This window comes from Talpa occidentalis, unplaced genomic scaffold, assembly GCF_014898055.3.
Source record: "Talpa occidentalis isolate TD23 unplaced genomic scaffold, MPIMG_talOcc4v2.1 talOcc4.2, whole genome shotgun sequence".
Lineage (NCBI taxonomy): Eukaryota > Metazoa > Chordata > Mammalia > Eulipotyphla > Talpidae > Talpa > Talpa occidentalis.
Genome location: NW_023602073.1, coordinates 130,995,096 through 131,011,094, shown reverse-complemented (window position 1 = coordinate 131,011,094; position 15,999 = coordinate 130,995,096). Strand labels below are relative to the sequence as shown.

The 15,999-nt window shown below is 40.6% G+C and overlaps 1 protein-coding gene across 2 annotated transcripts in view; it reads right to left on the bottom strand.

Moving 5' to 3' along the window:
* PDE7B (phosphodiesterase 7B) overlaps positions 1-15,999 on the bottom strand; it is a 296,461-nt gene that overhangs the window by 23,002 nt on the left and 257,460 nt on the right. For both annotated transcript variants that reach the window (XM_054697858.1, XM_054697859.1), the window contains 3 exons: positions 14,656-14,751; positions 12,666-12,766; positions 11,195-11,326 (listed from right to left, as the gene is read on the bottom strand). In XM_054697858.1, the coding sequence (XP_054553833.1) occupies positions 11,195-11,326; positions 12,666-12,766; positions 14,656-14,751 (329 nt within the window). The remainder of the gene's footprint in view (positions 1-11,194; positions 11,327-12,665; positions 12,767-14,655; positions 14,752-15,999) is intronic.

The window sequence follows — 15,999 nt, the reverse complement described above, 5'->3', positions numbered from 1 at the left end:
TCAAAGAGAATGAAAAATTACAGCGGTGGGTTCTCCCACCATGCATTCACAGACAAACAGGATCAGGTAAATGACTCTAGAAATAACATATGGCAGATAGCATTTTCCAATTCCAAGATAAATAAATAAGAATTTCATTATAAAAAATTCTTCAGCTGGTGCTTCCCGTTCCTTATGCTGTGCCCTTGATGAAGGGTGGTAGGGGTGCAGAAAGCAGCAGGAGTAGCTACTAAATGGATGGTGGGGTGTGCCTGGATCTGGTGCTCTCCCTGGTTTGGAGGGTTGCTGCTTCTGCTTCCAAGATCTCCATTCTGGCTCCTTGGGAATACACTGTTGCCAATATTCCTGATCTCAGTTTCTGTCTTTGTTGCTGTATTTATCCAGTCTATCCAGTCTGTACATCTGCCCATCCATCCATCCATCCATCCACCCACCCACCCACTTACTCATCCAGGAGATCTTCTACCACCCAACAAATATTCACTGAAGGCTAGGACTGTGCCGGATGCTGAGGACATAGCAGTGCCTCGGTGCCCTGGGGCAGTGGGGGGCTGATGTCATTGTTTTGATGAGGTGTTGGATTCAGAGGTCAGGGTCCTTGGGTTACCTCTGAGAAAAGTTTTGTAACAATGTGCTATCTGTAGAAAGGGGAGGTTTCAGGATCCCTGCCCCACCCAAGGAAGGTGGAAAAAGACCGGAGAGGACTAATGAAGGAAGGAGAGAAAAAGACTGGGAGAAGGACTTAGGGAAAAAGACTAGAAGAAGACTAGAAGGAGCCACATGGAGCATAGAGACATGTGAAAAAGAAGGCACGCTCACTTCTCGACCTTGGACCTGTACCAGGGACTTGGGGGGGACATGGAAGTGTTGGGGGCCAAGGATGTCCTAAACAAGCTCCACAAACACAGGTTTTATGGACTCCATCCCCACTCCAGGCTACAGAGATTCAAGACACCAAGGACTACAATCCTATACTGTCATCATCACCGCAGAGAGGATTGCTGGGACCTGCGGGTGGAGTTAAGCAGCCAGGTTTGGTGTAAAACCAGACATGTGGACCTTGGGGTCTCTTGGCTTTTCCCGGCTCTCATCATGCCATTGGGATTCCAGCTCAGCGGAACTGGTAGGACGCATTCACGAATTTCTCTCCCTCTCTTTCTCCCCGAGTTATTCCTTTCCTCTTTTCCCCTTCTTTTGTAAATAAGCCCTTTATTAACCTTTTTGTGTGTGTCTGCAGTTGAGTCTTAATTGTAAGACCCTTTTAAGCAGGTGGATGAGGACCCACAGTCAGGCCCATCTCGTATCGGGGTTGCTCTGTAACAGAGACACTTGAGACAGAGATGTGGGTGGGCCAACAATGGCAGCCTTTATCTTGCCTTGTGGCTTTTTTTTTTTCATAAGATTTATTTATTTATATAAGAACTGGGGTACAGGCCAGATTCGTGGGAGGGTGAGAGGATTCACCAGAGACAGAGCGGGGAGCAGAACAGGCAGAGTGACGAAATACTCTGCTGAAGGGAGCAGCGGGAGGCAGGAGAGGTCTGCCGGTCATGTGGGATCCTCGCCTGTCGGCTGCGCTAGAACTGGCGCTGCACAGGCTGCAGACAGCTTCACAGCACAGCACTCAACCACCTGCACCACCAGAGGAGGCCCTGCCTTGTGTTTTGATTTTGTTTTTTTCCGTCCAGACTTTCCTGGCCTTTTCTGCCCCTTTCCTATGGGTGCCCATCAGAGGGTGCCTTAGGCTTGGGGCGGGTTATCAGGCCTTAGTGGCCCCACTTTGGTAAATGGGACTAGATTTACCGTATTTTCTGGACATTTACCCATGAGGGGATGGGTAACTGTGGGTGTTAATTGGAAGCTATTTTAACTCTGTTCTTTTTCTCTATTGCACTCTAATTGTATTAAAGTTTCTTTTTATTGAAGGTCTTACACATTAAGAGCATGTTTTGTAAAAAAATGAAAAATGATGTAAAAGAAAAAAAAGAGTATGTTTTGTCTTTATTTGGTGGATGGCAGGACCCATTTAGAGCATGAAAGTTTGGAGGTCCTGGGTACTCCTCAATCTGCCCGCTACCTGATTCACCAAAGGTCCCCTTTCAGTGGCACACACCGAGTTTCCCCATGCAGCAGAGACCTTTAGTTATATTCAAAAGAGCAGGTTTATTATATTAAAGAAAGGCAAGGAAAGGCTGCTTGTATAGGCACAAATGGGCTGAAAGAACTGCCTCTGAATGGGACAGGCTTGTTAAAACAGATGTCTGCATGGTTCTGGAGCGCAGTCTTGGGAGGAGAGCTGCATCTTGCCAGCGCAGAAATTGTTCTGATGAAGTGTTCTTTTTGAGAGGGGCTCATTCCTATTGTTAAATTGTTACCTATTGTTACCTATTGTTAAACTAATTACTGCTAGGTTGATTTGCAGGGACCTGTGATTCTTTACAACCATCCTCCATCTCCATATCCTCACCTCTGCTCTGCGCCTCCGGACACATTCTCTGGCAATCTGATACCTGCTATAGCACTGGGGCCTAAGAGCTTTTCATTTCTATATAAGGACTATGTTGATCATCTCTCCCCCTCCACCCCCCCACCTACAGTTATGGCCTTGTGACACCTCCATCCTTGTTTTCTACTCTTAGCCTCCATCAGGGTGTGTGGCCATCTGGTCAGGCAAAGGAAATTTTGAGAGCTAACACTGACGGAAGAAGAAATAGGGAACTGTGTAATCATGTAAGAGGGGCATGGATGGACTTTTAAGCAAAGAAAAGGCTTTCAGGAGGAAGACATGTCCAAACTGAGATCAAAAGTATGTGTGAGTCAGAGAGAAACCAGAGAAAAGAGACAACATAGAGGGAGTATATTTTGCCAAAATGGTCAGAAGGAAGAACATGTATGTAAAGACCTGCAAGCAAAAGGAATATTTTACTTTATGTCTTATTTCCCTGTTTCATCTTTTTTAATCATCAGAAATAATCATTTTCAAACATACTACCTGTTTAGTTATTTTCCATTCCCCCTGGTAGAAGGCAGGGACTTTTATTTGTTTTGTCACCTTCTGAATCCCCAGCACTTGCATGTATTAAGCACTCAAATATTTGTTGAATAAATATAGCAATGAACTATGTTTGGGAAAGTGGTTCAGACTGGAGGATGCATGAGACTTAGGCCAGAGGAGTGATGGGACGTGAGCAGGGGTCTGCACACACCAGAGCTTGTCGACGTGCTTAAATTAAGTCTGAGGGTGGCAGGGTTTTATCTACTGCGTGGATACGAGTTGCAGGACACTCACTCTGGCAGCATTAATGAAGGAAGGGTTGGCCCCAGGCAATGTGGAGTGTCAGCAAAAAGGTGAAGATGTCTGTCCTGCATTAGGGGAGAGCCAGCTCCAGCCCTGAGAGCAGGCTAGCACAGACTGGGGTTTCACAGGGAACAGTTATCTGTGCTGTGTACTCCCCCACAGAATTGTGTGGCTTTCACAGAGGCTTACTGACCAGTAACAAAATCAATTGAAAAAAGATGAAAATCTTCAGAATTGCTCATGGAGACCTGAACATAGGATAAAATGATACTCTGGTAGCAGCATCAGCCCAGTCATTGCACATTGCCCTGAGAATTGTGCTGTTCATACTTGCTGTTTTAAGATTAATCTTCATTGTAAAGTTGAAAGAGTAAATATTCACCACTGTGATGATATAACCTATTAGAATTTTAATTCGGGAAAAATACAACCCTAAAACCCCTGAGGCAGTCTTTAGTTCCCTTTTTGTCTGAATTATGAAGTATTATCAAGCCAAGCTCAGATTAAAATAATCTCTTTGTTCCTGAACAACAACACATCTGGCATTTAATAAACCACTAGCACAGGTTTTCAAATTAAATCAAGGGTCTATTTGTCAAAGAGAATCTACTAGAGCAGATTTGCTGATATACCAGGCAGCTTTAAACTTTTGTTGTTTTTCTTATTTATCTGACAGTTTCTTTGATTAAAATACTTAGGCTGATGTTGATAAACTGAGTCTGGTATACAACAGGAATCAGAGTTAATTACACCCTTTAAACCAGAGGCTACAGGAAGAAAAACAATAACAGGTACATAGTCTGTGTTTTCATTTTTAATTGCTCATACAACAGAAGACTCCTAGAGATAATGAAGTCACTGAGTTTTTCCCTAACAAGCCAAGTGGTCTCCTAGGTAACACTGTGAGAGCCTCAGCCCAGGAGGTTTCAGAGGCACAGTTGCTCCTTGAGTCCTAAACAAGACCGTGGCCCTTGATGAGACTACAGCATTGCCACAGTTACTGCTTGGTGGAAGCTCTTTTCTCTTGATCTGTCTGCATCTGCCCAAGACACTGTCCAAGAGCAAGGGCCCTGGCCCTTTATTAGTACTAAAAGAACACAGTTGACAAAAAGAGGGAGAGCAAACCATTTCCCATTTTATATCACTAGTAAGTCTGGGTTGCAGCAAAGTCACGCTGTCCCAGGGGCAGGCCTGCATTCAGATTAGGGTCACGGACACATGCCACACACCAGCAACTTGATGAAACAGAAAAACAAACTTGAACCACCTTTTCACAATTTTCACACTACTCGCCCCCAAACACCTTTTATACTCCAGATAGTGAGAGGTTATGTAGTCTTTGTAGTTGCTTGTTTGCATAGAGGTCATAGGGCCACGTAGAAGGAACATTTCTCCTGGCTTTGCCAAATTCATATTTACAGTTCAGAGTCATTAAAAATAAAAAAAGGACAAAAATGCTGACTCCTTTAAGTGTCTGTGATAAGTGTTGAAGGGAAATGATTGTAAATGTCTGCAAGACAGTAGAGGCTATAATAAATACCACATTTCATGGCACAATTCATCATTAATTTTAATCATTAATTTATTCAGACCAGTTCATATGTAGTTGGACTCGATCTTGAGGAATAAAATTTTAAGTTGAACTGAAAATGATTTCTTTTAAATTGTAATGACCAATATTATATCTGATTCAATGCTTACTTTATGTAATTGCTCAATGTACCCATGTGGGAGGTTGGAAACTGAGGGACAAAAGACAAATTCTCTGTTCTAGCTTTGACACATTCCTTTTCTTCTCAGTTTATCACAGATACATGTACTATTTCCAGAGACGAAAGAAGTACCAGGTGGAAGTGCTTTTATCACTTTCATGTTGAACTTGGGTTGGCAGTTCAGCTAGTGAGTTCAACTCAGGTAGCAGACAATGGGAATGAACCCTCTGACCTGGCCTTCACTCTAGCTGACCTGGCTTCCTTTTTATCTCAGGGTAGAGGCACGGGCTGGGCGTTATGTGATGATCTTCTTATGCACAAGTACTAAAAGAATACAGGCCTCCCTGCTGGTGCAAGGGGTTAAGCACAGTGCTATGAGGCTGTCCACAGCCTCTGCAGCACAAGTTCGATCCCCAGCCAGGGAGCAACCCCATGGCACAGCAGACCTCTCCTGTCTTGCCCGCTGCTCCCCTCAGCAATGTATTTCAGTGGCTCCGCCTGTTCTGCTCCCCACTCTGTCTGTGGTGAGTCATCTCACCCCCCCTCACCTCTGGCCTGTACCCCAGTTCTTGTATGCATAAATAAATAAATCTTAAGAAAAAAAAGAATTCAGCCAACAAAAGGAGGGAAAGGAAACCCTTTCCCATTTTATAACATAGTAAGTCTGGGTTGCAGCAAAGTCACACACGGGGGTATTCTTAAAGCCACAAATTTCCTTTCTGCAAGATCCTCGTTAATCAAGTGTGTGTGCATAGACACATGCGAATTTCAACTCATTACCAGGGTGCTTAATATTTTCTGAATCTTGAAGTCATTTTAAAATATGAGTGCAGGGCCTCCCCTGGTGGCGCAGCGGTTGAGTGATGGGCTGCTGGGCTGTGAAGCTGCCCGCAGCCTCTGCAGCACTGGTTCGATCCCCGGCCGCCCGCAAGTGCCCCACATTGGGCGCAGACCTCTCCTGCCGCCCGCTGCTCCCCTCAGCAGTGTACTTTGGGCCTTCTGCCTGCTCTGCTCCCTGCTCTGGCTCTGGTGAATTCTCTCACCCTCCCGCGCTTCTGACTGTACCCAATGCTTGTATAAATAAATAAATGAATCTTTAAAAAAAATAAAAAATAAAATATGAGTGTGAGTTGTAAATCCTCTCCCTAGAAAACTGCATGGGTCCATCCGCTGAAAATCTGCATAATGTTTACTGAAAGCCTATCTTTTTTAAAATTTAATTTTTATATTCCCCATACAATTGCAACCCCCTTATTTTGACCCCAATCCCTACTTTCCCCGCCTCCCCACCCCCCATAGTGTGTCTCTGGTTCATAGTTGTTTGTTGATGTTGATTTTTTTCTTTCTTATAGTTATTTTTTTTCCTGGTCCCTTATTTAGGTTGAAAGCCTATTCTTGTCTCAGCCAACAGGTCTTGGTGGGCTAAAAGGTTACAGTTCCAAAGAGTTTTATTTTATTATTATTATTTTTTAAAGACATTTATTTTTATGCATACAAGAACTGGGGTACAGGGCAGAGGTGTGTGTTTGGGGGGTGGTGAGAGGATTCACCAGAGACAGAGTGGGGAACAGAACAGGCAGATGTACTGAAATACATTGCTGAGGGGAGAAGCAGGTGAGACTGGAGAGGTCTGCTGCGCCATGTGGGTAGTTCCCTGGCTGGAGAGCTAACTCATGCTGCAGTGGCTGTGGAGAGCTTCATAGGTTGCATCTGAACCCCTTGCACTACCAAGGAGGCCCCAGTTACAAAGAGTTTTAAATATCAAGTGCTGTTAAAGATTTTGTGCAATTTAAACATTATGTTATACATTTTATAACATGTTATTTTTTCTTGAAGTTGAAAACCTAAAGAGGTAAGCCAATTCCTCATTTACAACTTGGTGAAGGTTTTCTGACCCAGGTCATAATCCTGTACAGATAATCTACGAATTCTACAAAGGAGGAAATACATATTTAATCATAATATGCCCAAGATATTGATCTGGGAGAAGGGGCTGTTTATGGCAGGATCTACTCAGCAAAAGGTCATAGGGACAGCTCATTTTCAGTTATCTTGGAGGTGTGGGTTTTAATCCCCAAGGCACACCAGCTCGTGCTACCTGGGAGAGACTCCTCTCAGCTCATCTCCTCTTAGTCACACTTCATGGCCCAGTTTATACCTTTCCTCCTGCAAAAGGTGTTCATGCAGAAACCGTCTTCAGAAGCTATTTCTCTCTCTCTGGCTCCCCATCACAGTTAGGTTGTAGCTATGCACTGTAGAATACTAAGCAAAGTCTCCCCCATTTTAATTCCTTGCCTCTAGTCCTCTTATCTCCCTTACTGTAATAGAAGACCTGGTGAAAATTCTTAGTATCCTGCACACAGTAGGTGATCAACTTGAATTTTGGAAGCAATACTTACGTTGCTTAGACACTTCAGTTCTGGAGATAAAAAACTTAACCCAGCACTGCTATTAACTAGCTGCTTATTTTTAGAGAAAACACTTACATTTTCTAAGTATCCATTTTCCTCTTCCTGGAAAATAGATGTGACAATAGGACCTACCTAACAGGGCTATTATGAAGATTAAACCATATCATACATCAGAGTCATTCAGCACATATTTGGATCATGGATTATATAAGGCAGATATTGAATACAGATTAATTATACAATTTGCTGAACTAGATTTTACAGGGAATTTTCTTTTTCTTTTTAGAAGAGTTCCTTCAGAGAGTTAATAATCAGTGGCATATAACCCAACGACATATTTTTAGAGCAAAACTGAAATCTACTGTTTTCATGTCCTGTTAACAATTTGTCTTATTAGAAAAAGTCCCACTTTGACTGATAAAAGTTTAAGCTTTTATCCTAGCTAGTTCTAGGGCATTGGAAATATCTTTGTGATATTATGGGATAATAGTCTACCTTTAACCTAGCACCAAAACTTAAAGACATGATGCATGATTTTCAACAGATCCTAAGACCAGTTGAACAGGGGACTAATGAAGGTAGTATCTTGAATGTGGTTTTTGAGCATAATCCCAATTCCTTTCTAGTCATTATCAAAAGGATCCTTCTCTTTCTACTAGGGATCTTCTCCACATCAACATGGATTAAGTTACTGTTGGGAAAAACAATAGCTCATTTTATTGTAGTAGCATCATTGACTACAAAGAACAGCACAGAGACTTAAAAAAATGTAGCTATCATCCATCTATATTTACACTTATGTCTATATTTAACTTCTCAAAATTCTTTTAATTGGGATTAGATTTGCTTGGATTTTGCACATTTTGAACATCTGAGTTTAAACAGATATGAGCTTGAGGGCAGATATTATATTTTATAAATCTTTGTATTCTTAAATTCTAGTATAGATCATCCTATATATATAATAAATAGTTGCTGATTAAAAATGTATTAGTTTGCATGTTACATTGAAAAGTCTGAAAAATCTGATTGTATTGAAATGTTTATTTTTCACAAAGAGATTAAAAGTAAATTTATTAAACTATCTACATTTTGAAGGTTTGAGAAATGAAAGTGTTCTTTTTTTAAAGATATTCATTTATGCAAACAAGGGCTGGCATGTAGGCCAGAAGTGTGGGGGGGGGTGTGAGAGGATTCACCAGAGACAGAGTGGGGAGCAGAACAGGCAGACTGACTGAAATACACTGCTGAGGGGAGCAGAGGGAGAGGCAGGAGAGGTCTGCTGTGCCATGAGGGTCAGCTCCCTGGCCAGGGATCGAACTCTTGCTGCAGTGGCTGTGGATTGCTTTATTAGTGCTCAGACTTAACCACTTATACCAACAGGGAGACCTGAAATTGTTCTTGGGAGAACATTTCTGGTATCTGAATAAGGTATGTTGGAGTATTTTTCTTTTGGGAAAAACTTTGGTAATTAGCAGTGAGCAATTCTACATTTTCTTGTTTGTGTGTCTTTAAAATCTGGTGCAGAGGGCCTCCCCTGTGGAGCAGCGGTTGAGTGCTAGGTTGCGAAGCTGCCCGCAGCCTCTGCAGCGCTGGTTCTATCCTGGCCACCGGCGAGGGTCCCACATGGCACTTCAGACCTCTCCTGCCGCCCGCTGCTCCCCTCAGTGGTGTATTTCTTCAGTCGGCCTGCTCTTTTCCCCCCCGCTGTCTCTGGTGAATCCTCTCACCCTCCCGCACTCTGACTGTACCCAGTGCTTGTATAAATAAATAAATCTTCAAAAAAAATTAAAAAAAAAATAAATCTGGTGCATTCTTTTTGTCTTCCTGTTTGAATGAGAATTTATAATGTGTTTTTATGTGCTACATGTCAAAGTGTTAGGGGGAAAGGATGTCCTGCGCAAACTCCATACAGGCTTTGTGGATGCCATCCCCCCTCCATCAGGACACTGGGAATTACAAATCCCATGATCCCCAAATGGAGGTTGTGAGGACCTAAGGGCGAAGTTAAGCAGCCATTTTCTCTGTTTGTAAATAAAACCAGCCATGTTAATGGGGTCTCTTGCTTTCTTGGCTCGTGCTCTTGGCCAGGCAGGTTTGTTCTCGGTAGGTCATTTGGGATTCCGGGTTGGCAGAAAAGGTAGAATGCATTTAAGAATTTATCTCCCTCTTTTCTCCCTGAATTGTTCATTTCCTCATTTCCCCTTCCCTTTTAAATAAAGCTTTGATTAGCCTTTTTGTGTGTGCCTACAGTTTAAGTCCATTTTAAGCGCGTGGGTGAAGACCCACAGTCAGGCAACCCATTTTATATCAGGGTTGCCCCGTAACAAAAGGACCATGGCATAGCAACAGATACTTTTAAGTTCCATTTATTTGATTTACTCAATGATAAGAAATTAGAATTATATAAGCATTTCATTTATAACAACCTTTTGATTGATTTCTTTTGTCTAATTAAAGATATTTGAAAAAACCAGAATTGACGGGATTTAAAGACAGTTTGGGAGCATGTAGTCCAGTCATTTACTTTTTTTGTTAATCAAGTGTCTATTTTGCCCTCAAGTGATGTTTACCTTCTGAGATGGTTTAGAAAATTAAGCTGTAGTTTAAATTTTCATTTATTTTTTAGCTCATGATCAGAAGGCTTTCTCCTGTCACTCTGTCCCCTCCCTATGGCTGTATCTGTCCCAGCTTCGGATACTGACTGCAGTCCAAGGGAGCCTCTTGGCAGAAGTATGTAATGAGTGGACCCATAAACCCTAGGATTCCACAATTTCCACTTGTGCCAAAGGCTTATCAATGGGATTAAAAAAGTTTTCCCCTTCATGTTCCAACTGTACTTTATTGGCAATAACGCTGCAATGCCTTGCATGATGCAGGTGTGCAGAGCCTTCAGAAGTTCTTTTTTTCATTGAGGCAACTTTGGTTTGTAGCATAGATGAATTTCAGGAGTACTCTTTCACACCTCAAGAAATATATGTCCCATACCACACCCAACACAAAGGGTCATGTTACCATCCACCACTATCCAATCTGCTCTCTCTATTTAGTCTCCTCTCCCCCATCCTTTTCCTTTCTGGAAATCATCATTCTGTTGTCAGGGTCTGATGGTTTGTTTTTCAGCTCTGACTTTTTTCAAGAGATCTGCCAAAATTGATACCCACGATTCCTTGTATGTAATGATGTTCTTAATAACAACCAAAAGTCTCTAAAGAATATGTTGACAATTCTGGGAATAGTTCATTTATGACATGAGTTAATATCATAAACAATATCATAAATAACAGTTCTTCAGTCCAACCTACTCATACTATTTAATTATTTCATAGCAACAAAGTCTGCCTATAGTTTCTGATAACATACCTCTGAGTCAGAGGTAAATAAAGTTCAGAAATGGCTCTAAGGACATAAATTAGAATTAGGAAATATCATTTATAGAAGTCCTACAAAGGACTAATTGCAACTGGACGTTACATACAAGATGGTTTCATTGAGACAGACGTTATTAAGCCACAGGAGGGTAGACTCAGGGATCCTATTTGACTTAAGACAATTTCAAACCTACTTTGGAGCAAACGGAATTCCTTGGCTGTCCTGGTAAACCAATTTAATGTCCCTTGTGAGATAACCTGGACCTATTTCAAAGCCAGACTCTGGTTGTGGTCATCATTAAGGCTGACCCTGAATAAAGTATTCTCCACGGGTGAGGTCAGGCTCTAGCACTGGACATAAGGTAGTAGTATTGTCATTTAGCTTAATGTTGGCTCCCTTACCTGATACAGGTTGGCGAGGTGGTGATTAGTTTTGATCAAAAACGGCTGGTTCACCCCTGGGTGGTCCACATCATGTGCTGCTGCAGCCAGTAGTCCCAGCATGATGTCCAGGGGGGTGAGGAAGCTGGCAAGCTGTGAACAAATTAAATTGGTTGACTTTTGTTTTGGCTAAGTCAAACTGAATGAATCATCATAGTATTGCACAGGCTTTCATTCAGAATTTGATCCTCTGAAAGTAGTCAATGAGGTTAGAGTCTCATGGACATGCAGGAAAAAAACAGGACTGTGTGGGAAATAATTAATAACTCAACTTGTGCCTGTCATTAAGTAGCCTCTTCTTCCTAATGCAAGTCTGTCTTGTTTTGTTGTAGCATACTGCCTGTGGTGGGTAGGGAGAAGACAGAGCCTGACATCAGTCTCACTCCTGGAGAAAGCTATACATGAAGCGAAAAGCTGAACTCAAATGATGGACATATTAAAAAAAGTGTATTTTACCAATCCATTTCCATAACTGCCATTTCTTTGAATATGAAATTAAGAGTAGGCCAAATTGCAAAAGTTGCATATTTTTTCCTGAGTGCAATACATAGTAAGAGAATGTATGAGAATTTCTTGTTTTCTGGTTAGCTAGGAAAACACTCAGGATAACGGAAATCCAGTACTAACTTTAAATATGCAACTGTGTGATGCAGTACAAGTTTTGTAGACCAGAACCTAAAACCTTTAATGTCTTTGGGGTATTTTAGAGGGGATTTTACCTACCCAGTTTTGTCTTGGGAATGCCTGTTTGACATCTGTATATTTGGTGGTTGATATTAAAACTGCTTGAACTAAATTGAGTTTTGGATTAAGATATAATTTTCCAAAAACCCAAAGAAAACTTAATCTATATGTTATACCAACAAAGTTTTGTGTGGGTAAGCAATGCCTAGATTTTGAGTAATGAACATTGTTATATGTTTTAAATTTTGGATTGGGTTATTATATCAGAGCATGCTTATTAAGATGTCTCTGTCATTCACAAGTTTTCTTAGGCCTGAGTCAGGCTGTCCACTTGTCTCTGCCAGAGATGGAACTTAAATATTAAGACACTTTGATTTTATTTCTAGATCAAAAACCATGAGGTGAGAGACCTTTCTCAGAAAAGTTCAATGCTGTTCCAGTTTATGGCAAAGCTCTAAGTCAAAACAGCTAATTCCTAGGACTGTTGATAACATCTAAGATGTAGATTGTCATAGAGAAGATCGTTTTTGTCCTATTGCATAATATGAAAGTGAACCTCAAAAAATTTCATTCTCTTTAATGTTATATGATTTTCAGAGCTAATCTTTGAACATTAATATAAATAATTGCATTTGTGTTGTGAATAACCCATAACACAGTTACTCTGATACGTTGGGTGATTTGGCTCTAGCAGGTAGTTTACTTGGCATTTCCACACGGCTGAGGAGGCAGCTGGGTCTTGACTTACCTTTGGTTCCTTCAGATAGCAGTGCATGGCCTGGGTGACGTCGGCCGCATGAACAGCATTGTGATATGGGTTTTGGCTGTGGTAGTCTTCTTGAACCATGACTAGGAGACAGATATCTCAGTAAGGGCAAAGTAAAACAGAAAGGGCATAGCTCAGCCTTATTGAGGGTCCCTTTCTCTTAAAAATATTAGTGTCTCCAAAATGTGCAGTCTGGGGATCCTTTAAAAATGCATGTGGTTTGCAAGCTTGGCAGCTCTACCGGGCTGTTTTTAGTGGAGGGGAGGGGGAACGAAGAGAGAAGAAAGGCTAAAAGGATTTGTGAGGCTCTTGGGATTCCTCACCACCTTCATAAATTACCCCTTTCTGGCGTCTATGAAGGCTCTCATTCATAGGAAAAATAAATATGTAGGAAAAGGACAACTTCAGTTCACACTATAGTTTAATTATTTAAGTTTGCTGCCATCTATGAATAATACACCATAAAAGAGGTTTTATTTAAAAAAGCACTAGTAGCATCAGATTTCTGATATTCAAGGATTGGTTTATCACTTGAATTACACTTACTGACCAAAGCAAATTTAGGGGCTTCATCAGGCAGAATCTCAAAGTACTGCATTGATCCAACCAAGGATCCTTGGTTTTATTTCTACCTTAATCAGATTAAGTTATCATCTTTCATGCCCTTCCAATCTAAGGACCAGGGTGCTATTGGAACCAAGTAGAGATCTAAGCAAGGCAATTTTAGTTTGCTATTCACAGAAGTCACTAGTCTGCTCTAGCGAATAATCCAGGCAAAACTTAGGATGCAATATATTCGGTGTGTATCAAATACCCAGATTTGTAAGTGTGACCATTCTCTCAGCACATGCTACAAATTTGACTCTGGGATTTGTTATCTAATCTTTGCATTCTTTACATGAATTCAGGGCACATATACATGTCCAAAGTACCTTTGGTCTCCCTCTTCAAATAAGAACCATTTGGCCCTAGTCATGATCATTGCTTCACTCAAGCAATCTAACTACAATTAGCTTGAGATTATTTGTGTTTCTGGAACTGAACCATGTTCTGGCTGATTTCAGATACTTCTCTTTTGCCATGTATACCTTTAATTCATCAGGCTTATTTTATAATTATATTTAATCCCTGACTCTATCTCTTAGTATATATTATATCAGCAAGTTACTTGTTAGGCTCTTCAATTTTCTTTTTCTATAAAATCGGGATAATAGTTCTAATCTCAAAGGGTAAATCAGATTCTAAAATAAAATTACAACCATGTGGGGAGTCAAAGCAACTAGAAGGATACAAAGTGGCCGAAAGGAATTACTTGGTGATTAAAAATGTGTCCTGGATAATTCACTGGCAAGTAAAAATACATCAAGTCAAGTGAGAACTGGGGATGCTGTTTGGTAGTGATGGTGGCATTGAGTGGAAAGATGGTGGGCTTTTAAGTCAGACAGCCTTGGGCTTGCTTGGCTGGACGGAGCGTCTGCCAGCTGTTGACTCTGAGCCTGAGCAAGTTACAAAACCTGTTTGTACCTCTCCTTATCTAAGGGCCAAATGGTGATAATAACATCCAACTTACCTGGCTAGAAATAGCATACCTAAAGTACCTTTCATACATGGTCATTCTTATTTAAAAAAAACCCAACAAACTACTGAAGATTTTCAGCAACTCACATCCAGATCATCATTGCTTGAAGCATAGCTTACTGGAAATTTTGTCAACATGTGAGCAGATGAGTATCTTCTTTGACAGTTACATGTTCTCAGTGTATTTCTTTATATAGCCTTCATCTATCATCAGTATCACTAATCAAATAAACATTTTTCCAGTGATTAAAATGGGTAAATCCATTTTTAAATTAATGAGATAATTTGAGGTCTTCACCTGCATACTGTGGTTCTTGCTACTTTATATTAGAGAATATTATAATTGCCATTATTTGTGGGAATGGGAATAGGAATATAGAAAAAAAACACTTACCTAGGAACCTGTGTAAGGTCACCATATCTAACTTGAAATGGTGAATAAGCCCATGGGTATTGAAGAGGTGGCACAGCAGTGTTACCAGACTGTTTCCTGTAGAAATAGTTACCTGTTTTAACTCATTTTCATCACCATAGAAATATCAAGATTGACAATAAGATACAAAGTTTCTGCAATGAAATTTCCCTAGTGGGGAAATTCTTTTCCCCTTTTGATTTGAAATTATTTAATTATAAAAGATATTATTACCATGATCTGGTCCTAGTGTTCTCTTATTATACAAGTAAAATTAACTTGGTCTTTCTCCTTATATCAAAGACAATGAAAACATTTGAGAGTTTGAAAGAGTCTACCAATTGAGGTAGGAGGGAAATACACTCATACACATTCACACAAACATATGCATTTTTAGATGACAGTCTAATGGTCACTTGACATGTGCCTTAAATTTTTTCCAATAGACTTACATTTATAGGGGTAGAAGCTGCCATATTACTTAATAGTTATAGTCTATTATTCCTGTGGAAGGTAACCCAAAATGAGATTTGACCATGAGGTATTTTATAATTTGTCAGCAGAAGTGAAAAATTAAAGCTATAATAAATTTTAAACATTCAAGAAATATTACTGGATTGACCAGAGACAGAGTTGGGAACAGAGCAGGCAGATTGACCGAGGTACACTGCTGAGGGGAGCAGCGGACAAGAAAGGAGAGGTCTGCTATGCCATGTGGGTAGCTCCCTGGCTGGCCGGGGACGGAACTTGTGCTGCAGAGGCTGTGGATGGCCCCATAGTATGGTGCTTAACCCCTTGCACCACGAGGGAGGCCCTGAATTTTAAATGTTATAAAGATAATGAAAGACATTGAAAAGGAACACAAGATCACTGAATGTCTTGAATGGAAACCTAGGTGTTGCCTAAGCACATTTGCCAGGGTACCTGATTTTATGTCTCTCTACAACTTTCATTTTATTTGAACTATTTCTCAACAAGGTTACAAATAACTGATAGCATTGCAGGTGATTCTTGTCCATAAGCATGCAAATAAAGTTAGTTAGGTAGAAATACAATTGATTTGCCCTTCCCAATTTTTGTAGTTATTTAAAAATCATTTCAGCTTTTCTTACTGCTTATATACATATGACTCTTTGAATTCTCCTTTGAACCAGTTATAGCATCTATATGGATTTCTAATTAATTGAGTTAAATAAAATCATTGACTTCCTCATTTCAAATTTTTATGAGAGGATTATATTCTTTTCTAGCAACTACTACTGAACAAGTTCTTTTGTTCACACTTAATTTCATTTAGTGGTATCCATCTCAGGTGATTTGAGGAAA